At 42.1% G+C, this 25,606-nt stretch overlaps 3 protein-coding genes across 3 annotated transcripts in view; 1 reads left to right on the forward strand and 2 right to left on the reverse strand.

Moving 5' to 3' along the window:
- dpy19l1l (dpy-19-like 1, like (H. sapiens)) overlaps positions 1 to 9,722 on the forward strand; it is a 28,193-nt gene extending 18,471 nt beyond the window's left edge. Inside the window, exons 13-22 of the mRNA XM_020656212.3 lie at positions 651 to 731; positions 1,343 to 1,444; positions 1,594 to 1,665; positions 2,863 to 2,942; positions 3,047 to 3,071; positions 4,390 to 4,509; positions 4,593 to 4,767; positions 4,933 to 5,032; positions 5,461 to 5,586; positions 5,751 to 9,722. Coding sequence (XP_020511868.1) covers positions 651 to 731; positions 1,343 to 1,444; positions 1,594 to 1,665; positions 2,863 to 2,942; positions 3,047 to 3,071; positions 4,390 to 4,509; positions 4,593 to 4,767; positions 4,933 to 5,032; positions 5,461 to 5,586; positions 5,751 to 5,922 — 1,053 coding nt within the window. The 3' untranslated portion in view covers positions 5,923 to 9,722. The remainder of the gene's footprint in view (positions 1 to 650; positions 732 to 1,342; positions 1,445 to 1,593; positions 1,666 to 2,862; positions 2,943 to 3,046; positions 3,072 to 4,389; positions 4,510 to 4,592; positions 4,768 to 4,932; positions 5,033 to 5,460; positions 5,587 to 5,750) is intronic.
- A 2,288-nt stretch (positions 9,723 to 12,010) lies between these two features.
- LOC110000855 (fucolectin-2-like) lies at positions 12,011 to 16,818 on the reverse strand. The gene is made up of 6 exons (XM_020656216.3): positions 16,680 to 16,818; positions 15,608 to 15,675; positions 14,306 to 14,591; positions 13,409 to 13,563; positions 12,740 to 13,025; positions 12,011 to 12,288 (listed from the first exon to the last, which is right to left on the reverse strand). The coding sequence occupies exons 2-6, from the start codon at positions 15,669 to 15,671 to the stop codon at positions 12,138 to 12,140; spliced, it is 942 nt and encodes a 313-aa protein (XP_020511872.2). The 5' UTR covers positions 15,672 to 15,675; positions 16,680 to 16,818; the 3' UTR covers positions 12,011 to 12,137.
- A 2,285-nt stretch (positions 16,819 to 19,103) lies between these two features.
- Positions 19,104 to 24,479, reverse strand: LOC109999142 (fucolectin-1-like). Its single transcript, XM_065957844.1, has 6 exons — positions 24,348 to 24,479; positions 23,921 to 23,988; positions 22,937 to 23,222; positions 21,727 to 21,881; positions 20,546 to 20,825; positions 19,104 to 19,667 (listed from the first exon to the last, which is right to left on the reverse strand). The coding sequence occupies exons 2-6, from the start codon at positions 23,982 to 23,984 to the stop codon at positions 19,517 to 19,519; spliced, it is 936 nt and encodes a 311-aa protein (XP_065813916.1). The 5' UTR covers positions 23,985 to 23,988; positions 24,348 to 24,479; the 3' UTR covers positions 19,104 to 19,516.
- Positions 24,480 to 25,606: the final 1,127 nt, after the last annotated feature.

The raw sequence follows: 25,606 nt of genomic DNA on the forward strand, positions 1-25,606 counted from the left end.
AAGAAAAAATGCTCAGTCTATTCATCTCACCTCAGTCTTTTTATTTCTACACACGGGGAGTCAAGCCCACAGACGGACCAACACTGAGATCAAAGTAAAACCCTGTAAAAGGCTGCATGAACTTCACTATCTGAACTGTTGGTATTTCAGTCTAATCCAACTTGAACATGATTTTTTTTCTAAAACTTTTCATACCCCACTCCAGAGAGTCTATTAAACACATACACCCACACACATAAAACATGAATATACCCCTTTTCTGGCCTGTGCTCACTGTAATTGTCTCTTGTCTTGCAACAACAACAACAACAACAACAACAATTATTATTTTATTATAATTATAATAAAATAAAATATCGATACTTGGCGGCCATGAATCGATATAATATCGCCACACAAAATATCGAGATACTATGCTGTATCGATTTTTTCCCCCATCTCTACAGATTGCCTAGTGTGAGTGCGCCCTAACACCCTAGATGTTGCTGAGGTTAAAGAGGTTAAATAAAAGATCCCTGTCTACAATGCGGCCTCCCTAGCTTGCTGCTTCTCCCATCCCAAACAGCCTCTCGTGGCTCCGAGCCCTGGTTCTTTTTTTTTTGTCTGCATACTTGTCGAACTTCCAGTGTGAGTCTCTTCTTCCTCCTCAGGTCATGCAGGGCTTGGCTTGGTTCGGCTCCACAGTTCTGCTCAAATTCCTGCTGTCTACCGTCCTCTGTGCCTCCGATGATGTAAGCTACTCTATCCTTTATCTGAAAAAACTGCCCACATTCAGTTTGAAGTATGTTTACAGACAAAATGTTAGCTACCGTCATACTGGGTCTATTTTCTAAAACAAAGGGCAATTCATCATCTCAACCAGGACCCGTTTGTTGAACTAACTTTGGCTTTAAATGACTAATAAGGGTTCAACAGATCATTGATTCACTTTAAGGACAGGATCCCAAGTTTTAGTCCTGGGCCCTTTTTTTTTTTTTCGGATTGGCACAAAAACAGCTGTAACATCTCTTTCTTGAAATGAGCCAAGCACAATTTACTAATGATGCAAACAGACCTTATAGAACACAGGAGTGGTTTTTCTATCCTCTGTCCAGGCTGTTGTGACTTATGGTTGTTATTTAGTCATTTTGTGTTTGAAGGTTCACTTTGGAGTTTTGGTAGAGAAATGTAAAAGTTGGAGAAGTGTACAGATTCTGTGGTTTATGTTCATTACTCTATACACAATCTGTCCTCAGAGGGAATGGGTAAAAAGAAAGTGCATGTCTGTAACACATCTGTGTCTTACGTCTTCTTTAACAAATTTCCCCCTGGGATTAATTAAGTATTTCTGATTCTGATTCAGGCTCACATCAGTGCACTGATCAAGTCAAAGTTCACGAGCTACAGAGACTTCCACACTCTGATGTACACGTGTGCCGCAGAGTTTGACTTCATCGAGTTAGAGGTGAGGTGACTTTTTTTTGGGGGGGATGAGTCTCAGATTTGTTCCACAGGTAACCACAGAATCCGGGCTACATGAGTATATGAGTATATGAGTACAGGTGTCAGACTGGTGTCTCAGCTCACCTCAGTCTGTGTCTCTTTCTCCCTCAGACTCCTCTACGCTACCTCAAGACATTACTGCTGCCCATCAACGTGCTGGTGGTCGCTCTGATTGCTTGGGCGGTAAGTTTTCTTGTAGATTTTTTGACATTTTAGTCCTTTTTTCATTGCAGCAGATTTGACCTCGGCAAGATTGCGGATACAAGCGCCTGGAATTAGTTTCCTATAGATGGGGTCTGGGCTCAGCCTTGGAGAGAGGATGAGGAGCTCAGACATTCGGGGGGGAGCTCAGAGTAGAGCCGTCGCATCAAATGGAGCCAGTTGAGGTAGTTTGAGCATCTGATTAGAAAGCCTCCTGAACCCGTTGGAGGTTTTTTGGGCATGCCCAACTGGGAGGAGACCTCAGGGTAGACCCAGAGTTTGCTGGAGGGATTATATATCCTGACTGGCCTGGGAATGCCTCAGAATCCCCCAAGAGGAGCTTGAAAACGTTGCTGGGGTTAATGTGAGTTTTGAATGTCCAATTTCTGAGGATATTGCATTCATGAATTTAGGAGCACAGGTGCGAAAAATTCCACCGTTTAAGAAAAGAAAGGCCATGAGTCAGACCTTGTTGTTTCTAAAACTAATCTGAAGATGTTGATGGTTGAGGACCATGAAGAGCTTCTCGGGCGCTCCATCTCTCAGAGGTTTGTGTAGAGAAAAGGCTAAAAAGAATCACACGAAAAATAACAAAAAAAAAGTATTCATACTCGTCCTATTCTTTTCATATCTTTGGGAAATAATGAGATCTCTGTGAGGTCTACAGAAACACTAACTGCAGCAGATTTGTCAGAAAGTGTCTCGAATACAGTGTGAAGCAAACAGGCAGACAAACAAGAAGTTCAAACCAGTTTAGAGCCTCGAGACGCTGGCAAGCAGGAAGACAAAATTATTGAATCTGTCTCCACTGATGACTTCACCAAGCAGACATTTGTACACCTTTTTTTTTCTATTCAGTTCTCCTGTTTCAGAGCAGAGAAGCACAGTCCACGTTCACATTTGTCAATCTGAGCCTCTGTATAAGACAGGGAGATTTAACCCTTATTCCTGAAACATGAAATATTAAAAGAGTGAAACATCAAACAGAAATAACGATTAGTGGAGCTGCTTTTCATGTAGTCTAATCTCATTACAGCCTGCCCACGCTGAGCTAAGAATACACGAGTTGATTTGTTAAAGCATGATACGCAGTATGAGCTGAGGGAGCTGTTGTGAGGATAAGCTTCTCTGTTCTACTCATTGGAGACGAGAGATTTTATTTTGACCTTTCCTTCTCAGACTCTCAAGGATGTAGTCCGCTTCCTGAGGGATGGAGGAAAGGCATCTGTCAGGATGGATGATGCTGATGAAGCTGCAGGGTGAGCGTTGTGAGGATTCCTTGCTGTTTTTTTTTTTTTTTTTTTAAACGTTTGAACATCATAGGTGCTCCTGATTTCAAATGTATATGTTTATTGTGTTGCAGGTCTGAAATTGTCGGAAAAGGAGAGGTGAGGAAAAAATGATATTTAGTATCCTGAAACTATTGATGTGTATGCGGGACCATCATCTTGTTTTAAAGGACCAGTCAGTGAGATGTGTAGTGAGTGAAATGATAAAATGACCTTACTATATGATCAGACATTAAGGAAACATGCAATGTTGAAGTGCTGGCTTCTCTGACAACAATGCAGCAGCCAGTATGTCCTCCTTCTAACTTTACATTCTGGTCCTGAATGCTCTGGATTTGTTTGGACCAGAGAAGGTAGGCGGTTTTAAAGTACCCCCACACGGCCGTTTTGGACGCCCCTCGGTTTGCCAGATATGAGAGCAGTTATCAGGTCAAACCAACAGGTGTTGCAGCGATGGAAGCGGGCAAGAGAAGTGGTTCAGATAGAAGTGATTGTACCCAACCTAAATAGCCTCTGCATGTTTCTAATAAGCTCCATGAGCAGAAACGTGCTCAAACTAGGATCAATATTGGAGATGTTTTTGAAAAATGGAGAGAGGTTAGAATGCAGAAAGGTTTACAGACTGATGCAGAGCTGGCTAAACACTGAAGCTTCAGTGTCCACCACATGGCAACCTGCATGAGCATCGACTCTAGAGAGGAGGGGGCGGGGGGAGACATCTCTCTACAATGTTTTGAATTTGGACTGCAGTACCCACTTTAAACACTAGGTGTCAGAGTTACATACTGCTCCTTTAAGTCTTTTTTTTCTACAGTGAAATCACTCAAAGCTTGTCTTTGTCAGCCTTTTCTCCCGGCTGCTTCATGTCACTTCACTCACACAATACCCTCGGCGGGAAAATGTGGACATGTCCATCCACCAGCCGATAGTTTCCTGAGTTTCACACATAATTGCTTAAATGCGTCGTCACGGCTCAGTGAGTAAAACTGCAGAGACCCAAGGGTGTCCTCCGTCCTCATAGGGGAAGATCAAAGCATCAGGCAGATCTGGCTATACTGTCTGTCTGGCTGTTCTTCCCCGTTCACATCAGTTTCACTTAAAGGGGAGATGCTTCTGAAAGAGCAGAGCTTCACTGACAGTTAAATGTGTGATTTCATTATAACATGGCTTAAATACGTGATTCTGATTGGACAGTAACGCATAGCAACCGTCTGCTATCCCTTGTAGCAGTCCTTGTTAGTGCTCTGCAATTAATCGAGTTTGAACTTCAATTACGAGTTCAGCTTCCAGCGGCCATGAAGACGAGATGGTCAGTATTTAATGATGACTTACTACATGCTGTGTTGCGCTCCTTTTTTCCAGTAGGTTTTTGTCATGTTTGGTAAATGTGGTAAAAGTGTTTGTTGTTATTCTGCAGATGGTGTACCACAGTCTGCAGCTGGTGGCCTTCACAGTCTTAGCCGTCCTCATCATGCGACTGAAGCTCTTCCTCACGCCCCACATGTGCATCATGGCCTCGCTCATCTGCTCTAAACAGGTCAGTCTCTTCCTCAAACAACGGCAGTGATAAAAAATAAACACCAGCACTAATATTCCCTCCCTCTCTGCTCGCTCTGTCAGCTGTTTGGCTGGATCGGGGAGAAGTTCAAACACCAGGCAGCTGTGTTTGTAATCTTAGCCATCATGGCCATACAAGGTGTAGCCAACCTGCAGGCTCAGTGGGCCATCATCGGAGAGTTCAGCAACCTGCCACAGGAGGAGCTGCTGGACTGGATCCAGGAAAACTCCCAGCCTGGTGAGTGAAGTAAACTCTGAGTCCCCCTCAGTCTATAACGTGGACATTAGAACAGCCAGCAGATACAGGAAGGAGAAGAACTGGAGACAATTCCATTCAACGTTAACAACATCCCCATTTTTTTCACTTTTGTCCCTGTGTCTGTTTTGTGTGTGATTGATGCAGATTCTGTGTTTGCTGGCGCCATGCCCACCATGGCTAGCGTGAAGCTTTCGACAGGTCGGCCCATCGTCAACCACCCCCATTATGAAGACGCTGGTCTCAGGTCAGTGCTTTGTGACTCTTGTGCTTACATAAGGGACACAAAATCTATACTTTCTCGTCTTTCCCTTTGCATTCAGGACAAGTTGCATTAACGCCAGCGTTTCCCACTAAAGACGATACTCTGGCGGGCCGCCTAGGCATATAGATGGCGGCCCAATTAGTTTACATATCTGACGTAGATCGTAGAATCATTCACCTTGTGAGATGATCGTCCTAAATTTCTGACACTGTCAGATATTTGTCGCACTTTCTTTGGTCACCATGGTCAAGACCATGAGATCGGCCATCTTTGATCCTCTCTCACAAAATCACATTGGACCACAGATTTGACCGTCATATTGATTGTTTTTCTGCTGGGACGGCCCCAAAACTCGTACCGTCTGTACCCGGCATAATGTCCCATTCCTTCATTGTATTGATGCTTTGCAGGGAGAGAACAAAGCTGGTGTACTCCATGTACAGCCGCATGTCTGGAGAAACGGTAAAGAGGAATTTGATGAAGCTGGGAGTGGACTTCTTCGTCCTGGAGGATTCCTGGTGCACCAGGAGAACCAGGTACTTCAGATAACCGCTGTACTCTGTGACCCAGGTCCACTTTTTCGTTCCCGTTTTTAAGAGGGTGTTAGGTTGGTGGTACGTTTTGGTGAACTGCTACGTTTACTGAATCATTTCATTTTTTGGATTAACCTTGTTTTTCCTCGTCCTCTCTCTGTGCACAGACCAGGATGCAGCATGCCAGAAATCTGGGACGTTGAGGACCTCGAAAATGTCGGTAAAATACCCCTCTGCACCCACATGTCGAGGAACTCACGACCACACTTCACCACAGTGTTTTCAAATGACATTTACAAAGTCCTCAAAGTCCCGAAAGCGACCAAAGATCTGAGATAACACGACGGGATGGATTCTGCCCGAACTCTTTGATCTTTTCACCAATTCTGTTTTCAAATCTTTGCGCCGGTTACTGCCATTGCTGCTTTTTTTACTCTGCAACGCTGTTCAGCTTTTTCCAGTGCTCTGATACCCTGAATAGTGGACGTACAATCTGTTTGACACGACACATTTTCCATGAGACTCCCACTTGCTTGGCCCTCATGGTTCTCTGTGATTTGTGACTTGAAAGAAAGTCTCCACTTTTTTCCATTCATCTCTACGGCTGCGTCTCCGTCATCCAGCGAGATTCCCACGACGCTCCACTTGACGCCGTAGTTAAAGCCAAATGTTGTCGACTCGCTTCACTACTTTTCTCTGCAGTATTTCTGTTACATGGAGCTCTTCCCTTAAAGGATTTCTCTTCAGAGAGATTCTCATCAGTTTTAATTTACTGAGTAGAATTAATCTTCTTCCACTTGCGCCGAAAAAGTGGAGCTTGTCCGACGGGACCAATCAGTGATGTCCACATACTGTGAAGCTACGCCCTTTGCAAACTCAACAAATCCGACTTCTTCTTCTTCTTTTTCTGGTGTCATGCACAGTGTTGATCTCTGAAAGACTTTTCCAGTAGTACACAATTTTTTTTAATTTATTTGTGTGAGTATGTTTATGCAAACTTAACGGTGTTACAAGAAGCAAACAGTGTTTTTAACGTCTTTGGTATAACACGGAGAGTTCTTGTGTTCGATCTTTTCAAATCGTATCACTCGGCCTCGGTGTCTAAACTGAAGAAGTTCTCACACAGCAGAAAGCTTTTCTTCTTTAAGGCTCAGTGTGTAAGATTTAACAGATCAGTAAGAGGATTAGCAGTAGAGAGCGCTGGTGGTGTCGTGGTTAGTGCGTGGGTCTCATGTACAGAGGCTTCAGTCCTCCCACCGGGCGGCCCGACTCATCCGACCTGTGGCTCCTTTACCACATTCCCCACACTCTCATTTTCCCTGTTTTCTGACTCTATGCACCGTCCTGTCTCGAAATAAAAAGCCCAAAAGTACATAAAATATTGATGAATAATCACCTGAAAATAAGAGTCTCGTGTTTTCGTGACCTTAGAACAAGCTTTATATTTCTGCAGAGATGGCTGGTCCCCTTCTTTGGAGTGTGCGTTACACAATATTCACACAACGGCCATTTTCTGCTGACGTCATGATCAAGGTCAAAGATCAACTAGTGTTGAAGTGTATGTTTGTGTGTGTGTTGTCTCCTTGTTACTCAGATAAACAAGGAGATCCGACGAATTGTAATCATTTCACCACTTCTGAATTAAGCAGAAAATCAGACGGGACAAAACTTCATATTTTAATCGTGTAATACTTTGAATGACTCGTTAACAGGTTAGTCATAACAGCTAATGTTAGTATTAATCAATGTTGACTTAATATATAAATATCAGTGTTTCCTACACATAGACGATACCTGGGCAGGCCGCCCAAGTATATTTCTGGCGCACTTGTTTTTATGTACCGGTAATTTTTAATTTATTCATAAAATTGCTGGGTCACGAAAGAGTGAGAGAGAGATCGGAGTAGAGAGAGAGTGCATGAGAACCTTACAGCTCTGTTCAACATAAAAAAACATCCCTCTGGACTCCTGCGGAGAGATAAGACACAGCAAAACCAACAGAGCAGAATCACATCAGCTTCAGAGAGAGAGAGAGATAGAAGGTCCACTGCACCGATTGAGGTGCCTTTCTCCAGGGTCCAAAATGAACACCTGCCAAGCGCCAAATGCAGTTAGATTTTCCGTTAGGCGAGTAGATTTCAGAGGGTTATGCGCCATAGGGCGGGAAATGTTTGACCAAAAAGTCATATATAAAAACTATGCTCAAACCCTGGGACTGATGTGTAAAGACTGCAGCCTCTGTGTTTGGGGGCGCCGGCTCTACCCACTGAGTCAAACCAGCACCCCGTGCAGACCTTAAACTTTCTTAGCAACCATATGTTCCTCACGTGCTTTAAAAAAGAGAGAGTCAAAGAAGCTGTTGTCCGTGCGCCATTCGAGGCCGCTAAATCCCAAACACTGTTCCTTTAATTCCTTTAACGATAAACTTTTTTTTTTTTTTCTGTTTCTAGTGGCAGAACATCATAAAAGAAAGTTGTTGATTTGCCTCTGATGTGCTGTGTCATTACATTTTGTAGATAGCCAAACACTTTTGTAAAATACTGATGTACAGCCTTTAAAAGGCTTTTTATTTTTTCTTGATTTTGATCTTTTTTGCCAAAGTTTCATGTAATAAAAGCTGCAGATTTGGGGTCCTGTAGCACATGAAAGATGTGTGTTTATTCATGACTTTAGGAGTTCTGTATCTGTCGATCTGAACTATTTGTAGCAGTGCATTTCATTTTAACGGTTGTTTTTCAGTTCCTGCTTTAGGCCATGAAAATATGGAGTACCAATCCTGTGTCTGAGGAGTAAATATGAAGCTACGGTTATCTAGCTAGCCTGTGTCGATTAATTCAAATGAATAGAAATTACCTCTCTTTGAAAATGATTCATATTTTAGCTCATCAGATCAGTGGCTTGGACTGTCAGTAAGTGTCCTTTATATCCACTGAAGAACAAAGTAACAGGCACCTGAGCTTGTTTTGCTTTTATCAACCCACTGAGTGTCAATTTACGCTCCACAGCAAAACAACCATATGGAGTTGATATTGAGGTTTAGTCTGGCAACAAATTGAAATGTCCTTAACATTTCTAACAGCCTGTCTGAACAGCATGCGACGTAAGAGCGACTTAATCAGCTTGATTCTTTTGTTTCCTATTGGGGTTGCCTAACTGCCGGGCGCACCATTTCTACCCTGACGTCCCATTTCTGTTTTCATTCATGTCATTCGCATGAACAAACAAGTAACAAGGTAGGCGGGGGCTCTGAAAGGCACTGACACTGGCTTTTGTCACTCAGCAGAGCTCATTAGCTTGTTAGCTTGTCGTTCAAAGTGCAGATGGTGCTGCAATTATAATATCCACAGTATGATTGAAATGTCGTTCTTTGACTTGTGTCAACAACACCGGAGAAAAACTTTATTCAGCTCACCATGAGCCGTTAATTGATGAGGCTCTGAATGTTGTGATTTTAATCGACAACTCGTCAATACAAAAGCACCACACATCTGTTTGTCCACCTTCAAAAGAAAAGCACCACATGTTATAATGTTTATTGGGGGAAACTGAAATTCACAGCGGAGAAGTAAATATTTAAAGGATACAGACAGCCAGCGTGTAATCATGCACGATGCGATGGGGTGTCCAACGCTCACATGCTGTTAGGACATGGTGTCAGTTATTACATGAATAAAATGTTTTTTCGTTTATGAAACAACCTCGGAAACCTTGGTTTCTCTAAGTGTATAGTTTGGGTCAATCAGATTGTAAGATCAGTTTATAATAGCTTTAAATTGTTGAGGTACGTCGACTTTGATGCAGATGTTTATTAAAAAGAACAAAACAGATCAGTGAGATTTTATAAACAGAGATCGCAAAAAACACAGTGCCAAACCAAGATGTTGAACTAACTAAAGTGCACACGTCATGCTTGATATCTGTGGGGTCTCATTTCAGAGCTGTTTGTTTCATTGAAGGTTTCATAGTGTAGAAATGATCCTGTTAATCAAGTGCCCGTTTGTAAGGAGCTCCTGAGACATTTTCACATTAGTCGTGAATCCTAGATGATGCAGGCATTTGTGTGTTTCAGATGTCTTTTATAATATTTCTCTATTTTGTCTGTATTTTGAAAAATAAAGTTTACAACCACCCCAAAAAAATCCCTTCTCTTTTTTGTATATGTTTTTATTGAAACAATCTCAGAAGAAACAATACAATGGAGATGTACTCAATGTATGTATTTAACTTTTTTACTAACATTTTTATATAATCTTTGGTCAGCTAACCGCCAATCAGATAGCTCGTTAGTTACCAAACACAGTTAAAAGGTGCTCGGGGCATCTGCAACAGTGACTCTAAATATCCACATCTTGATCCAGAAGTAATTTTCACCCCGTTCCCTTAACCGAATGATTGTTGTTTGTCATTGGCCATGTGACTGATATTCAAAGGTCACATATACTCCTCCTTTCTTGTTCCAATTCGAATTGTTTTCAAGGGAGTCGCCAATGCGCAGCCCGGGTCCCTACAGTCGCGTAGAAAACTGATAATCTTTGCGGTGGGTTATCTTAACAGAATCCACTCTATGGGTTTTAAGCAAATACAGTTTCCCCCAGGGGATGAAGGTTTTGTTGGTGTGAGAGCAGGACCCATGGGCCAATCATTGTCATTATTCCCATCAATAGCAAAGTATGAAATGCCATCTGGATACAATGATGACTGCGAGGCTTCATTTGAGCGCCAGGTTCTCTCCTGAAAAATAATATGCAAGCACTTATTGTTCTTCTGTGTTTTAATCAGTATGAGGTCACAACACTATTTTTTTTAAAATATGTGGTCTGTCCTTGCCTTGCATTTTATTTTAATCTGTTTCCTTCCAATCTTTGCTAACAATACATATTATTTTACATCTGCAAAGCTACTTACCAGATATCAGTGTTGGCTGAGAGCTAAGAGCCTCACACAGGGCACCAATTATGTTGGGGTTTGCAGAGCTTGCACACACACAATTTATGTTGGAGTTTTACGAGTTAAATTAGGCTATTAGATTAATATTCATAATTATGATTATTTAATTATTAATATAAATTAGCAGTATTAATAATCTGAAGGAATAACAATGGGGCACCACCATGGAATCAGGGAGTAATAACCAAGTAACACAAATCAGTCTTGAATTTAATTAGTTAAATGCCAATATAATGAATATTTAATAGATATCTAAATTTAAATAAGTGGAGGGCATGAATCCTAACCCTTATTTAATAAAGTAACATCAACTGAAATCAATGAAACTCAATCAAAGAGTTGGGGGAGGCAAAGAGAGAGAAAAAGCACGATGTGGTGAGGTCACATGGGGACAAAATGGTGGACAAATAACAAAGTGAGCTCTGTGGCTTGGCTTTTGAAGCAGATGGAACTTCTCTGAGATAAGGTCAGTAACTATAACTTAAACACCGGAAAGCCAGTGGTCGGACTTTGATTCAATGGCAGTTGCACTAGTCTTTCTGAGGGTGAAAGTAGTTAACCGAAGGTAAGATAGCACAGCAGTGAATAAAACACACCGATATGTGAGCATGACAATCAGCAATAATAAGAAAAATGTAGCAGCTTACAATAGATACTAAACAGGATGTGATGTTATGGTCCGTCAACAATAATGCACAATAATCAATTGTTATAAAAGGAACCTTCCTAAAGCTATTTCTGCCCAGACAAAAGCCTCTTACTTGGGATCTCCTGGTGATCGGTGCAAAGCGATCATGTCCAATTGCGTTCAACAACGTCGACGAAATTCATCAATCATAACATCAATATTAGACTGATGAGTCTCTTATCATACTTAGCTGTAACTGCTAATATACAACAAATACTTTTACCATTATTACTTACACTGTAGCTCTAAATACAAAACTACAATATATCCAGAATTCTGCTGCTCCCATTCGCACACACTCCTGCACCTGTGACTACATCACCACCGTTCTTCGTGACTTCCACTGGCTCCCCGAAACCCAGCGTATCCACTTCAAAGTCCTCATCACCACTAACATAGCCCTCCACCGGCATACTCCACCTCTGCACTCTCAGGTCTACTGATGCAAACCACTTGTACTTCCCATGCAGAACGAACCATCAGTCCTGGGGGGGGGCAAAGCCTTCTCCATTGCCACTCCCACACTCTGGAGCTCACTCCCAAAAACCATCAGAGCCCCCCCCCCCCTCCCCCTCTCTACCTTCAAGAAGTCCCTAAGCAAGTTGGTGCCTTGCTCAAGGTCACCTCGGCAGTACTCAGGAAGTGAACTCCAGCTATCAGACCAATTTCCAGATTTTGTTCGGTTCCTGACCCAAGGCCCTACAGACTGAGCTACTTGCCGCCCACTATTGATTGATATCAGCGCTGACGGCAGCTTTGTCTACAAATGCATGGCAGTAAAATAAGATGCAATTATCCTTTTACACAAATTTTATTATTTTCAATGCAAACAATCAAAATTAAGCCGTATCTATTAGTTTGATTCATGTGAGTTCAGTTGGTTAAATTTAGCTCATTTTGGATAAAGTGAATCTTGATGCTAATCCAGGACGGAGCCATAAACCTCCACCTCGCACAGGGTCAGGTACTCCTCCTTTCCAGGGATGAATACGTTCACATAGCGGCCATCCATCCCATTACATTGAAATTCAACAGTCGCTCCAGCAGGGATGTTATCTACCACGGCGCATCTGACAAAAGAAAGACCAATCAAGACGTCACATTCTTTAACACATAAGTACCATTTTAAAAAATGTTCTCTGTTATAACTGTGAAACATGTGTAACTGCAGAACTTTTCCTCAATATTTATTTAATTTAGACTTAGACTTTATTTATCCCAGAGGGCAATTGGGTTCCACAGTCCATCCAGACCATGCATATATTTACAAACAAACAACAGAAGAAGATTAATCAGAGACAACAAACAATCAGTATTTCAGTAGTACTGTACATACAGGCCCCTGGAGCAGAAGAAAAAAACGTGTGCTCAAACAGGCCGTTGGGAGATCAAATGCAGGATCAGAGTGGATTTAGAACAAGAAACTTCACAGATATGTTTTGGGGAGCTCTGAGACATAGTTAAACTGGTTGAAGAGGAGAATAGCATGTGACCTTTAAGTGAACAGGGTGAACACTATACCTTGGGTTGTTGTTGCCATTGTTTTCAAGTGAGTCTCCAATGCGCAGCTCGGCTCCACTCAGTCGTTGATAGGAATCAAGAGCTTTGCGGTTGGTTATCTTAACAGAATCCACTTTATGGGTTTTAAGCAAATCAAGTCGCCACCAGGGGGCGAAGTTAGTGCCGGTGTGAGAGCAGGACCTGTGGGCCCGATCGTTGTCGTTATTCCCATCAATAGCAAAGTATGCATTGCCTTCTGTATACAATGATGACTGTGAGGCTTTTCCTTTGAGCGCCAGGTTCTCTCCTGTAAAATAAAATGCAAGCACTTACAAATATGTTTGTTCTTCTGTGTTTTAATCACTATGATCACTATTTTTTTTAAATACATCTGCAAAGCAACTTGTCATATATCAGACACAATTTCCACAACATTTCCATTCTGAAATGTCCTCAATTCTGAAAGATTTCTGTGTGGGAGGGAGGGAGACCACCACATCTGCCTGTTTCTAACATCATATAAAGTCATAACTGATGTGTATCCATTCCAACATGCTGCGTCTTTGTTGAGCAGCCAATCACAATCAAGTATCCAACCAGATCGAGGTATGAACTTAAATGTTTAGATACATGCTTTAACAGAATGACTTTAACTTATTTAAAATAGAACTGTATGGCTTAAATCCTCACCTGTCGGGGCACGGTACCCGTAAACCTCCACTTCACACAGCGTAAGATACCTTTTAGCACCGGGTAGAACGATTGTCACATAACGTCCACTGGTACCAGAGCTTGGAGTCAGGGTGTGCGAGTTGCCTGCAGGGATGTGAGATATTGTTCCAGCCCTGAAACAAACACACAAACACGTTAAAATGATCATTATCGGGGCGCTGGTGGTGCAGTGGTTGGTGCGCGTGCCCCTTGTATGGAGGCTATGGTCCTCCATGCGGGCGGCTCCTTTCCCGCATGTCATTCCCTACTCTTCCTCCCTGATTTCCAGCTCTATCCACTGTCCTGTCTCCCCATTAAAGGCACAAAAAGCCCAAAAATAAATCTAAAAAAAAAAGATCATTATCTATCTGTGATGTGTCAAGGTCAGATAACACATCTGTCAAAACATCATATAATGTAAAATAATAATAATAATCATTTCATTTATATAGCACTTTTCAAGACAGATGCACCAAGTGCCTCCACAGACAACATTGACAACATTGATTGTTCCAAAGCTGAGGAGCCAGTAGAGCAAATGGTCGATCACCCTTTGACCTTGGTCTGGACTGTGGAACTGCTGGGAGGCCTAAACTTGCAGATGTCAGAGGCTGTTTTGGGTGCTAAGGAGCGAGGAGTTCATTGATGTAGTCTGGTGCCTGCAGGCATGGCCATGAAAAACCTTGTAAGTAATAAGTAACATTTTAAAATGGATACTAAAAGAAACGGGTAACCAATGCAAAGAGGATAAAACTAGGGTATTTTGTTGCCGAGGCTTTTCTAGTGACGCGTCTCTGTGTGATTGGCCCTGACTGTGCAGATGCTACCTCTAGGTTATTGCAGTATGAGGTTTTCAGTAGCTTTAATATCACTCACAGTGGGTTTGCAGCACCATTGTCTTGTAAGTGGTTGCCTATGTGAACCTCAGCCCCATTGAGCCTCTCTGAACAGCAGTCTCCTCTATTGGTGATGACGACGGAGGTGACGATGTAGCTGTCCAGCAGGTCCACTCTCCACCAGGGGTTTTCCATTTCTATAGTGTGAGTGCATGAACCAGCGTCGAAGTTTGATTCACGGTTTCCATCGATTGCACTGGAGGCATCCCCAAAGTTATGCAGAACGCGATGCGACTGAGTTGCTTTGCCACGCAAGGCCACATTTTCTGTTGAGGAAATTATTTATAGATTTATATTAAATAGAATCAGAATCAGCTTTATTGACCGTATACTTAAACACACACAAGGAATGTGTCTTCGGTAACTGTGCTCTCAATGTACCAAAGAATAACATTAAATATAAACATTTAAGCAAACAAAAACTAATATAGACAAAGCTAAATAAGATACTAGTGCAGTTGTGAGTAGTGCAAAATATGAATATATTGATATGAAATATATGCTACTATGTAACAGATGATTATTTTACTTGAGCTAAAGTTCTTACAGTATGTACATAAGCAGTATTCATGGAAATAGCTTCATGATGTCAGATTCCTACTCACTAAAAGGAAGTTTTCCCCAACAATGAACATTAAAATTTGTGATTATAGTATTTTTTTTTAATTTTCCACTTGTCTTAAATAAGTTTGATTGGCAGCTTCTCGTTGTCTATTTCTCACTTGAAGGAGTGGAAATGAAGGGAGCAGACAGTTTCCCCCTCCAAACTTAAACACAGTTAACCCTTTAACGATTTAGTTAGAACTGGTACTTGTGTTGTAGTAAAGACCACAGTAACCAAGACCAAGACATACCCGAGACCAGAGTGCTCAGAGACCAAGACAAGACCAAGACCAAGACAGGATGAGACGAAGACAAGACCAAGACCATAAATATCAATGAAAAAATCATCATCTTGTGTGCGGCGCCGGGTGTGTCACTCATTTAGACCACAACACTGGGAAGGTTGAAGCCGGCATTCTTCCTTCTCGTCACAGTGCTGACGTGGAAATGTAGCCGATCAGTGGTGGTCTTGATTTAAAATCCAGAGTCCACCCAGTCTGAGACCGAGACAAGACCGGGTAAAAATACTTTCGGTTCCGAGACAAGGCCGAGACCTTCTACTACAATACTAAGTGGTACTATGGATTGCATGAGAACTAGAATAGAGAGAACTCATTTTGTACATCAGTTTACCAACAATAAAGAGAATACCGTTATTATCACATTACAGTATACTTACCATAATTTCTGGCCGAGCACATTCCCAAGAGGGTCAGCAAAATAAATAACAAAACGTACTTCATTGTTCTGGATGAGACAGAAAAGAGAGAACAATTTTCAGTAAAGTGTCTTGAGATAAGATTTGTAATGAGTTGGCACTTTAGAAAAAAAGGATGTCCTGTTGCTTCAGGGCTCTTCATCCAAATTAAGGGCGTTTTCACATTAGGCTCGATTGCCCCCTTCCCCCACTCGTCTACGTTAAACACTTGCTTATTCACACTGTCCGATATAGCAGGTGGCAGTATGCACACAGGTGGTTTGCAAATCCTCCAAAAAGCTGAAGAAGCAACCATGGCAACCAATCATGGACTGAGTCCATCCTGCTAGCTGTGGATGTTTTTGTTATTTCTGGGACCCCAACAACCATCTTCTTATTACTTCCACATCTATTGTGCAGCTCAGAGGATGAAACAGGTCTGTGCTACTCGGATACAGCGGTTTTTGGAGCAACACAAGACTTTTTGAATGACGTCACAGTGGTCCACTTCCTTGTTTGATTACAGTTTCATCCAAATCTACCGCGGACCGTGATCGAGTACACATGAATCATGGCCGAGGCCACCTCTTCCAGGGGACTCGGGCACAGTACCCGAGTATGGTAAAAGTATGGTACGTTTGTGTTCACACTGATTAAATGACCGGACTTTGGGGTAGAGCATACTCGGATCTTGGCCAGGGTATCTGTTGCACCAGGCACTGGGTCACTGACCCTTTTTAAACGTTGTGCCTGCCTCACTCCAGGTTTGTGCCGACACTTTGCTGTAAACACATTTTAAATGCCCAATTCTTACTATTTTGTCCCACATACTCTTCCTTCTTCCAGTCTACCAACAGAGAAATACAAAACATTTTCAGAAAGTATTTTATTAGTGCCTTTGTCATACCTAAGAAATTACAGTTTCAAGCTCAGGTTTTAAAATATAATGAAGAATTTGCTAAGTCAGTAACTCTTGAAGGTACATTTTCAGTATTTATATGCATCGTACTAGTTGCAGGAATGAATACTTAAAAGAGAAAAATGAAATATTTACCCTGATTTCTGGTATTTCCCTGGAGTCCAACAATGCAACTCTTCCCCAGGCAGAGATGTGTGTGTGTGTTTGTGTGTGTGTGCAGACTAGTCTTACACGTATCCATAATATAAATACCCTAAAAGCCAATCACATCACATCATAAAGTCTACTCCCATGAAGACAAATCACACTCCTCTCCCAGTCATCTGGACTCAAGAGATCATCTAAGGGCACGCAAACGATAGCAGTCATGTGATTCCTACTTATAAATAAATACACAACTGCATTGATCCAACTGTTGTGACATGTGACAGTCTCTGCCTTCCCTCTAACAGTCAGGCTTTTACTAATACGTTCTGTCTCTCCTGTTCCTAAAGCAGAATCTGTAAGTCAGATGCAGAGTAAATAACAGTGAACCAGGACTTTGGCTTAACACACAAACATTAGCCGTTATATTTAAGAGCTTTTCAGATAGTATGCGGTGTGCACTGCGCTTGCGGGTAGGGCGCAGAGCAGAGGGGGAGTGAGCAAATCAGCTACGCAAGTCGCTTGTGACCGAAACGATAGTCGGAACAATAGCTCAATAGCATTGTGCCCCAGCACAATGTATGTGTCCACTATTCAGTAGAAAGTTCCGACCTTTCATCTGCTGGGAAGGAGGAGACGAACAGAAAAGAAGAAGAGGGTGTGGCTTCATGAAAGCCTCAGGGCGCGACAGGATGTGGGAGCGTTTAGGCTCGTTCAGGTGCTGCAGCTCTATAATGACTGCTTCACGAACACGCCACACATTTCTGCACAAACTAGAGCTCTTTGTCTGATGTCCTGGTAGGTCTGTAAACCATTATGACAAACAGTTGCATCCCACGCACCTGTCAATCACGTCAGCTATGCGCCTTATTGGGAAAACTCTTATCCCTCATAAAATCAAAATGGCTGACTCAAAAAATTCAGTGAAACTGTGTAAACAGCAATGGTTGCATCACATGGATTGTGTGTGTGTTTCCCGACAAACCGATAACACTCGATTTCATCTCAGACTTTAACCCATGAAGGTTGCCAATAAAAACATTGGCAGTAAAACAGTGTAAACAACATTGGTTGCACATTTTTCAACCCCTGTCCCCCCCCCCTCTGTATACGCCCCTGGGGTTACGACATTGAACATTAACTCTGGGACTACTGCAGTGGGAATTATTGAACACTTCGGTTCACTTTCGTACGTTGTTTGTACGGACTGAGTTAACCTTGGAGCGTTGCCTGATGTCCTTCCAGCTTCCCATAGACTGTAAATATTAATTGTTCAATCAGTAAGCTCTGTAGTGAGTGAAATGATAAAGTGACCTTACTATATGATCAGACATTAAGGAAACATGCTCTGTTGAAGTGCTGGCTTCTCTGACAACAATGCAGCAGCCAGTATGTCCTCCTTCTAACTTTAGATTCTGGTCCTGAATGCTCTGGATTTGTTTGGACCAGAGAAGGTAGGCGGTTTTAAGGCACACGGCCATGTTGGACGCCCCTCGGTTTGTCAGATATGAGAGCAGTTATCAGGTCAAACCAACAGGTGTTGCAGCGATGGAAGAACTGTTTCAGATAGAAGTGATTGTACCCGACCTAAAAAGCCTCTGCATGTTTCTAATAAGCTCCACGAGAAGAAACGTGCTCAAACTAGGATCAATATTGGAGATGCTTTTGAAAAATGGAGAGAGGTTAGAACGCAGAAAGGTTTACAGAGCGAGTTACATGTTGCTCCTTTAATGAAAAAAGCCTGAGTGACGTCGACCGTCTGTTCCTGCAGGGGGCGCTGGAGTCCCATTGATGGCGGTCTCCATGCTGGAAATGCTGTCTCAGCCTAACTTTCAGTCAACCTAACGACAGGCTGAGAGCTGGAGCTGAGGCGGGTTTTAAGCCTCCTGACAAACCGTTACACTGCACCCGCCTGTCAATCAGGTCAGCTGGTGCAACTGGTTTAAAAAACATCCAGAGCTCTGTCCGGGTTTAAAAGAAGTCCAGGTCGTCTGGAGTGTCCAGGTCTCTGTACTTGATGATGGAGCGGGGGTCCCCTCGCACGCCCCTGCCCACGCCTTATTGTGAATAACTCTTATCCTTCATCAAATCAAAACGAATGAGTCATCATAAAATTCAGTGTGTGCCGATCAAGACATGAGCCAATCAGACCTATTTGGTTTTTTGAACCAGGCTGTAAAGATGTTTATCTCTGCTGTAAAAACAGGCTTTTTTGAATGGGTGTGTATGTGACTTCCTGTGCTTCTGCAGCCAGCCTCTATTGGACACTCGAGGAACTGCAGGATTTTGCACTATAGCATAGTACACTACAGTAAAGAAAAACATTTTGAATCAATCCCCTTCTAAAAGCAGCGCTCAATGGTTCAAGCATTTATCAGGATAAGTCACAACAGAAGAATGAGATTCAGACTCTGGCTCGTTCTGTTGTTTTTTATTTGTATTCATTAGTTTCTATTTACAAACTGTTTAATGTGAAATTAAAAACTCAGCCAAGTCAAATATGTTACAAACAAATCCAAAAGAAGAAACTAGTGCAAACAATATAATATGTATATACAGTCAGAACATGGTTGTTGCAGATTTGGCTTGAAATAGTGAAAAAAAGGATGCACGATATTAAAGCAAGGAGTTTACTAAAGCATGGACAAAGATATGAGTTAAAGCTTCTGTATGGAGTCTCGAGCTGGTCATGAAACAGTCTGAAATGAGTTCTGGTGTGTCTATATAACATTTTAAAGCACAAGAGACCTTCATCCTAAAGATTGACCATTTCTATAAAGTTTCAAAGTAAAATGTCATTGATAAAAACGTTCAACCTCCTCTGAGATCTAATCCAGTCTGGATCCATAGACCTCAAACTCACACACAGCCAGGTACTCCACCCTTCCAGGAATGACCACGTTGACGTAGCGGCCGTCCATCCCGTTACAGTTGAAGTTTTCAGTGAAACCTCCAGCAATGCTGGTAATCACAGCACACCTAGCAGAAGAAGAAAGTGCCTCATTAGCTCAATACTTCAAGTGTTAGCTTCAGAGTAGAGAATAAAATTAGAATAAATCATCCATCTATCCATTATCTTCCGGTTATCCGAGGTCGGGTCGCGGTCGCAGCAAGTGAATTAAGTCAACCCAGACTTCCCTCTCCCCAGCAACATTTTCCAGCTCCCCATGGAGGATCACGAGTCATTCCCAGGCCAGACAGGATATTTAATCCCTCCAGGGTCTACCCCGGGGTCTCCTCCCATTTGGGCGTGCAAGAAAAACCTTTAAAGGTAGGCGTCCAGGAGGATCCTAATTAGATTCCCGAACCACCTCAACTGGCTCCCTTCGATTAGAAGGAGTAGTGGCTCTACTGCGAGCTCAATTAGAATAAAATAGGAATCTCAAAAAGGTCTCTTTCATCTATTTGCCCTTTTATACCTGACGTTAAGTGCGGCTTTGTTGGAAACCTTTATGCCTTTATTCTGGAACTCAAGATTCTATCATCAAATGCGAAAAAACCTTTATTTTCTGATACCTGACATGAAAACTGAGAGCTGTAGTTCGTTTGCTCTGGTCTGAATCATTGACCAGTTTGTTCCATTGTTGCATAATTACCTCAAATTTGGTCTGGACATTTACAAGTGGATCAAATGTGGTTGTGAATAAATTATTTTGCTCATGAGATAGTTTCAGGCGCGCAGCAGAAACTTGTTTTTAAATTATATCTTCTAGCCCCATGTTGCCTTTGGGCCTCCATACTATCTGGTTTTACATTTAAAAAAAATTGTAGGTGCTTTCAGGAGAAGTTTGTTGTTCCAACCAAGCCCAATGACAGATAAATTGACTTTCACGGTTTGTACTATTTGGATAAACTACCTGGTATTGTTGTTTCCGTCATTGTCAAGGGAATCTCCGATGCGGATCTCAGCTCCGTTAATTAGTTGAGGAAAAGTATTGTAGTTGGTGATGTTCACAGAAAACACTCTGTGTGTTTTGCCCAGATCCAGTCGCCACCAGGGGTTCATAGTTTTGGTGGTGTGACTACAAGATCCCTCGGCCCAGTCGCTGGCACGATTCCCGTCTATGGCAAGATTTGCAAAACCTGTTGCATGCAGTGTCGACTGTGTAGCTTGTCCCTGGAGTGCCAGATTCTCTCCTGCAGAAAAGAAACAGTTGTAAATGTCAGCGCTGAGTGTTTAACTTGATGCTGTGTGCAGTCAAAGTTTTCTTGAACCGGAAACTTGTAACTATGTGCACTTTGCCGACCTCTACATTGGTGAAAGAAAACTTCTAAGGTTATAGAAAATCATGTTACTCATTTTGAAAGGCATTCAAATCTTAAAGGATGCAGAATAAATGTGTTGCTTTATAGAACATTTTCCAGCAATAAAAAGTCACAAGCCTGATCTTTGCATCAAGATCAAATCAAGAAAAGCTTATTTTATTTTCCTTAATGGTCTTCAATATTTTCTATTAATATTAAATATATATATATATATATATATATATATATATTTGTCAAACAATGTTGGTAATAAAAATAAATAAATATAATGATTTGTTTGTTATTGTAATACTCATTTCAGCCAGAAGAGGCTAAAGTGCACTACCACCTCCATGTTTTTAACGGGAGACATCTTCAAGTAAAAGAAAGTGTATGCAGTTTGCACGTTTTCACATTTAAATGAATGCATTTTAAACTGTGGTGTGACTGAAGCTGTATAGAAAATGAGACCGCTGCCGCTTTTACTCCGCAGGTCACACCTACACATTCACACACTGATGGTAGAGGCGGCTGTGTAAAGAGTCCCTCAGTATTAACTTATCCATTCGTACACATTCACACACGGCCAACGAAGCAGCAGGAGCATCTTGGGGTGAAGTGTCTTGGCCCAGGACACATCGAACATGTTGCCGCAGGAGCTGGGGATCGAACCCCCGACCTTCTGGTTGAGACAACTTACTCTACTGCTGGGCCACAGACGCCTCAGGTCAGACCTTTGTTAGCTACATCTTTAATGGCTCAGGATAAAATATGCAGGTGCTCAAATTCTCACCAGTTGGTGCATGGTACCCATACACTTCCACTTCGCAGAGTGAAAGGATCTTTTCTGGACCAGTCAGAGTCACAGTCACGTAACGTCCCACCACAAGTTTGGTGAAGGTGACTTTTAAAGACCTGCCTGCTGGGACATGAGAGATGACTCCAACCCTACGGGAGATCAAGAGAGAAGGAGCGTTGCATGACTTTGTTGTTTTCTAAAACCAATAATAATAATAATTTGGAAGTATGACGTAAAGCAATCTAAGTGATGGATGGACCACACTAATACTTGACCAATCAGAATCACAGTGTCAACAAAAGAGTGGAGAAGAACAAACTGGAGAACAGAAAACAAAATGCAGCAGTTTAATTACGTTCAAAACATGCAGCTCCTCCTGCAAATATCAGGAGTTTTTCAGGAGTTTTCTGCAGGTGTGAAAGCCCTATGATTGACTTTGCCACAGCGTCAATTGCATCTTTCGCTCAAGTTGAAGTTTTTTTTATCAAGAACAGATTGTAAACTGCACGTGCATGCAGATTATTTGTTTAAAGTGTAATACATAATCAGATTGCGGCTGATGGGAGCCAACTTTTGCTGTCCACAAAGACTGTTTTTCCTGCATACACCAAAGCTTGCTGATACATAATTGGTCAATACTTCTCTGACAACAAATGTCAGCACTTGACGGTTCCTCTGGAATTTTGGTGGTGACAGCCTGCTGCTATGGACCCCCTGCCCCCTGCTGCTATGGATCCCCTGCCCCCCTTTCCTTGCCAGAAGCCAATGAGGTCTTGACCTGGCAGCAGAAGCCAGGCTCTTCAAGAGCAGCAGGCTGTCACCACCAAAAATCCAGATCTCCCCCAACCTTCAGTGAGGTGATCTGGCACTACTACCACCCGACGTCCCTGACGCCCAGCCACCACCAACCACCGCTGTCCTCATTCATGCACGGCCTGCTCCGACCTCCACCTCAGCAGAGAGGAAGTGTGGACAACAGGAACGAGAGGAATACAAAGGAGAAACCCTTCCTGCATATTATCCCTTTGTAAAGCGTCTCCAGATAACACTTGTTATGAATTGGCGCTTTATACAAATAATGATTGATGTACTAACAGAAGCCAGAACACTTCCCACACTAAAATTTGGACCCCGACTACAGACTTTACTTTTAATAGAGAATCTGCTGATAGAGATTAACAGATGAGTAGCATTATTCACTCACAGTGGATTTCCAACTCCATTGTCTTCTAAAGAGTGACCGATGTGAATCTCAGCCCCATTGAGCCTTTCTGCACAGCAGTCTCCTCTGTTGGTGATGACGAGGGAGGTGACGATGTACGACTCCAGTAGGTCTACCCTCCACCATGGGTTGGCCTCTGCTAAAGTGTGAGTGCACGATCCAGAGCCGAAGTTAGTATCACGGTTTCCATCGATGGCATTGTCCGCAGATGACCAAGCGTGCAGGTGGCGTGTTGACTGGGTCGCTTTTCCCCGCAAGGCCACGTTTTCTGTGATAAAAACATTTTAAATACACATTAAAACCTGATAAAAAAAGAGTTCTCAAGTTACTAAACCTGCAATCATGCCACTTAGGGGTCATTTCAGGAAGACTGCCCCTGAAATCTTCCTCAGTTAGTTGTTCACACATCCACCTCACAGCGGGGCAATCCCTGTCTAATTTGAAAGGGCTGGTCTCAGGAGGCAGGACATGACGTGATAGGAACGACACAGAAATAAAGGATGATGCAACAGAGTCCGACACTTTGGTGTCTTTAAGACTTAAGTCAATAAAAGATGTTCAGGATATCAACAAAGGAGCAGAGAAGAACATACTGCTGAACAGAAAACATAATGAAGCAGTTTAAAGACATGCACAGATAAATGTCATCACCCCTCCCACTCGAATATTCCTGAATGTTTCCTGCTGCGTTCACACATCGGCTCGACCCGACTGTGGCCGTTTGTGTTCTTACATGTGTAAATGAAAACCTTATCCTCAGGTCTCAAAAGAGCAGGCTACGCAGGAATGCCTGATACCTGCATTATCTCTAATGGCCACCAGGGGGAGACTCGATGCGACTGGTTGGAATAAAGTCCCACTGTTTGTAAATCTGTGAGAAAATAACTGAGTGTGAACTAACAGTTATTTTTAATATAATGGGGGATGAAATTATTTATATAAAAGATATATGACAATAATTCTTACCGTAGGCGTAGGTCGAGCATGACCCCAGAAGAAGGTGCAGAAGCAGAACGGAGCTGCGTTTCATTGTTCTGTTTGAGACAGACAAGAGAGCCGATGACAGAATTACACTGAGAAAATGAGCATTATTACTGTTGTAAATGTCTCTTAAAACCAAAACAAACTTAGATGTAGAGGTTGGATGTCAAAAGTGCATACAATTCCATAAATGTTACACGGGCTGTCAACATTACAGGTCAAATATCCTCCTCCTCTTTAACCAGTTAAAATAAGTCTCAGAGCGGGCTATTTCAATAACCGTTTAACGTGCCCATTTATTGAATCATAAATCTTATATTGTGAGATGTATCGAATCACCACCCCTGTAAAACTACATGTTGGTTAATTTTCCATTTTTAAAGGTTTTTAATCATAAGGTACAACGACCTACCTTTAGTTGCAGAGTAAAGCCTCAGAAGACGACGAGGAGCTGCTGTAGCTGTTGTTGTATCGATGATTATGAGTTAATGTTGGCCACGTTAGAATATTTATACCCACGTCTTATCATGACACACGTGCTGTTGTTTACTGATAATTTACCACGGTTGACTTTATGCTTCCTTGTGTGCAGATAACGATCATTTTGACTATCATTCCAGTCAGGGATTGGCAACTTTTTAATGACGTTTTTCTTTTTCAGTTTCTCTGCTTTGCAACTGTAGATTCAGAATCTTACTGACACATCCACTTTAACATCCGTTAGTGTGCTCATTACAACGTACACCCATAAAAACATACAAGACAACACGTGTGAGATAAAAGGAAAAGGTCACACAGAATGGAAGCATATAGATCAAGTATGGAGTCCATTTAATATATTTGAAGCAGAATGCAGACAGCAGTGGTTGTCCCAGAAAAAGGCCGCGCCACAGGGGTCTAAAGTGCACTACCCCACCTCTCCAAAAAAACATTTTTCTAAAGGCCATAATGACTATAATGTTATATTAAAATGTTAATGTTGAAAAATTTGGGATGCACCTGTTTCAGCCGCATTTATGCCCATTGAAAATGAACGCATTTTAGTACAATGCAAATACATTAAAGAACCATATATGTGTACTACTGAGCATTAACATGTGTTTCATGGAGCGGAAGATATGATGACTAGTTGCCTATAAGTATTGCAACGGTGCAAAAAGTCAAACTTCAGAGGCATGTTATCAATAGCCTTCATTGGAATGTAAATGTACATCCAAGCTTAGCTGCAGGAATCTGTGAGGGCAACGGATGTAAGATAACAAAACTGGACAAGAAAATTGGTGTACCCAGGGCAGGCTTAGTAACAATTACCCTTGTATGGTTGTCTCTGCCATGGACATCTTCGTACTAGGCTACATACGTCTGCCATTTCCTTGCTGGAGTGTGATGTGATTTGTGTCATGTGCAGGTGCGATGGATTGCGTACAAACCAATAGGGTGTCAGAATGGTATATGTTTATACTTCTCATCCATGTATTTTTTTGAACGATGACAAGGCTGAAAACAAGCCGAAATGAAATAGGAGTAACGGGCCTATTTTTACAATGTAAGGAGTAGAAAGTACAGATAATTGCGTGAAAATGTAAGGAGTAGAAGTAAAAAGTCGGCAGAAAAATAATTACTCCAGTAAAGTATAAATACCCAAAATTTCTACTTAAGTAAGGTAACAAA

Source organism: Labrus bergylta, chromosome 8, assembly GCF_963930695.1.
Source record: "Labrus bergylta chromosome 8, fLabBer1.1, whole genome shotgun sequence".
NCBI classification, from domain to species: Eukaryota; Metazoa; Chordata; class Actinopteri; order Labriformes; family Labridae; genus Labrus; species Labrus bergylta.

Coding starts and splice junctions, on each gene's coding strand:
- LOC110000855 (XM_020656216.3), bottom strand. CDS start 15,671: ATGAAGTACGTTTTGTTATTTATTTTGCTGACCCTCTTGGGAATGTGC. Junction 14,592..15,607: donor GTGCTCGGCCAGAAATTATG/GTAAGTATACTG, acceptor TTTCCTCAACAG/AAAATGTGGCCTTGCGTGGC. Junction 13,564..14,305: donor AATGGTGCTGCAAACCCACT/GTGAGTGATATT, acceptor TGTTTGTTTCAG/GGCTGGAACAATATCTCACA.
- LOC109999142 (XM_065957844.1), bottom strand. CDS start 23,984: ATGAAACGCAGCTCCGTTCTGCTTCTGCACCTTCTTCTGGGGTCATGC. Junction 20,826..21,726: donor TGGGTACCATGCACCAACTG/GTGAGAATTTGA, acceptor TCTTTTCTGCAG/GAGAGAATCTGGCACTCCAG. Junction 19,668..20,545: donor GACGGAAACAACAATACCAG/GTAGTTTATCCA, acceptor TTCTTCTGCTAG/GTGTGCTGTGATTACCAGCA.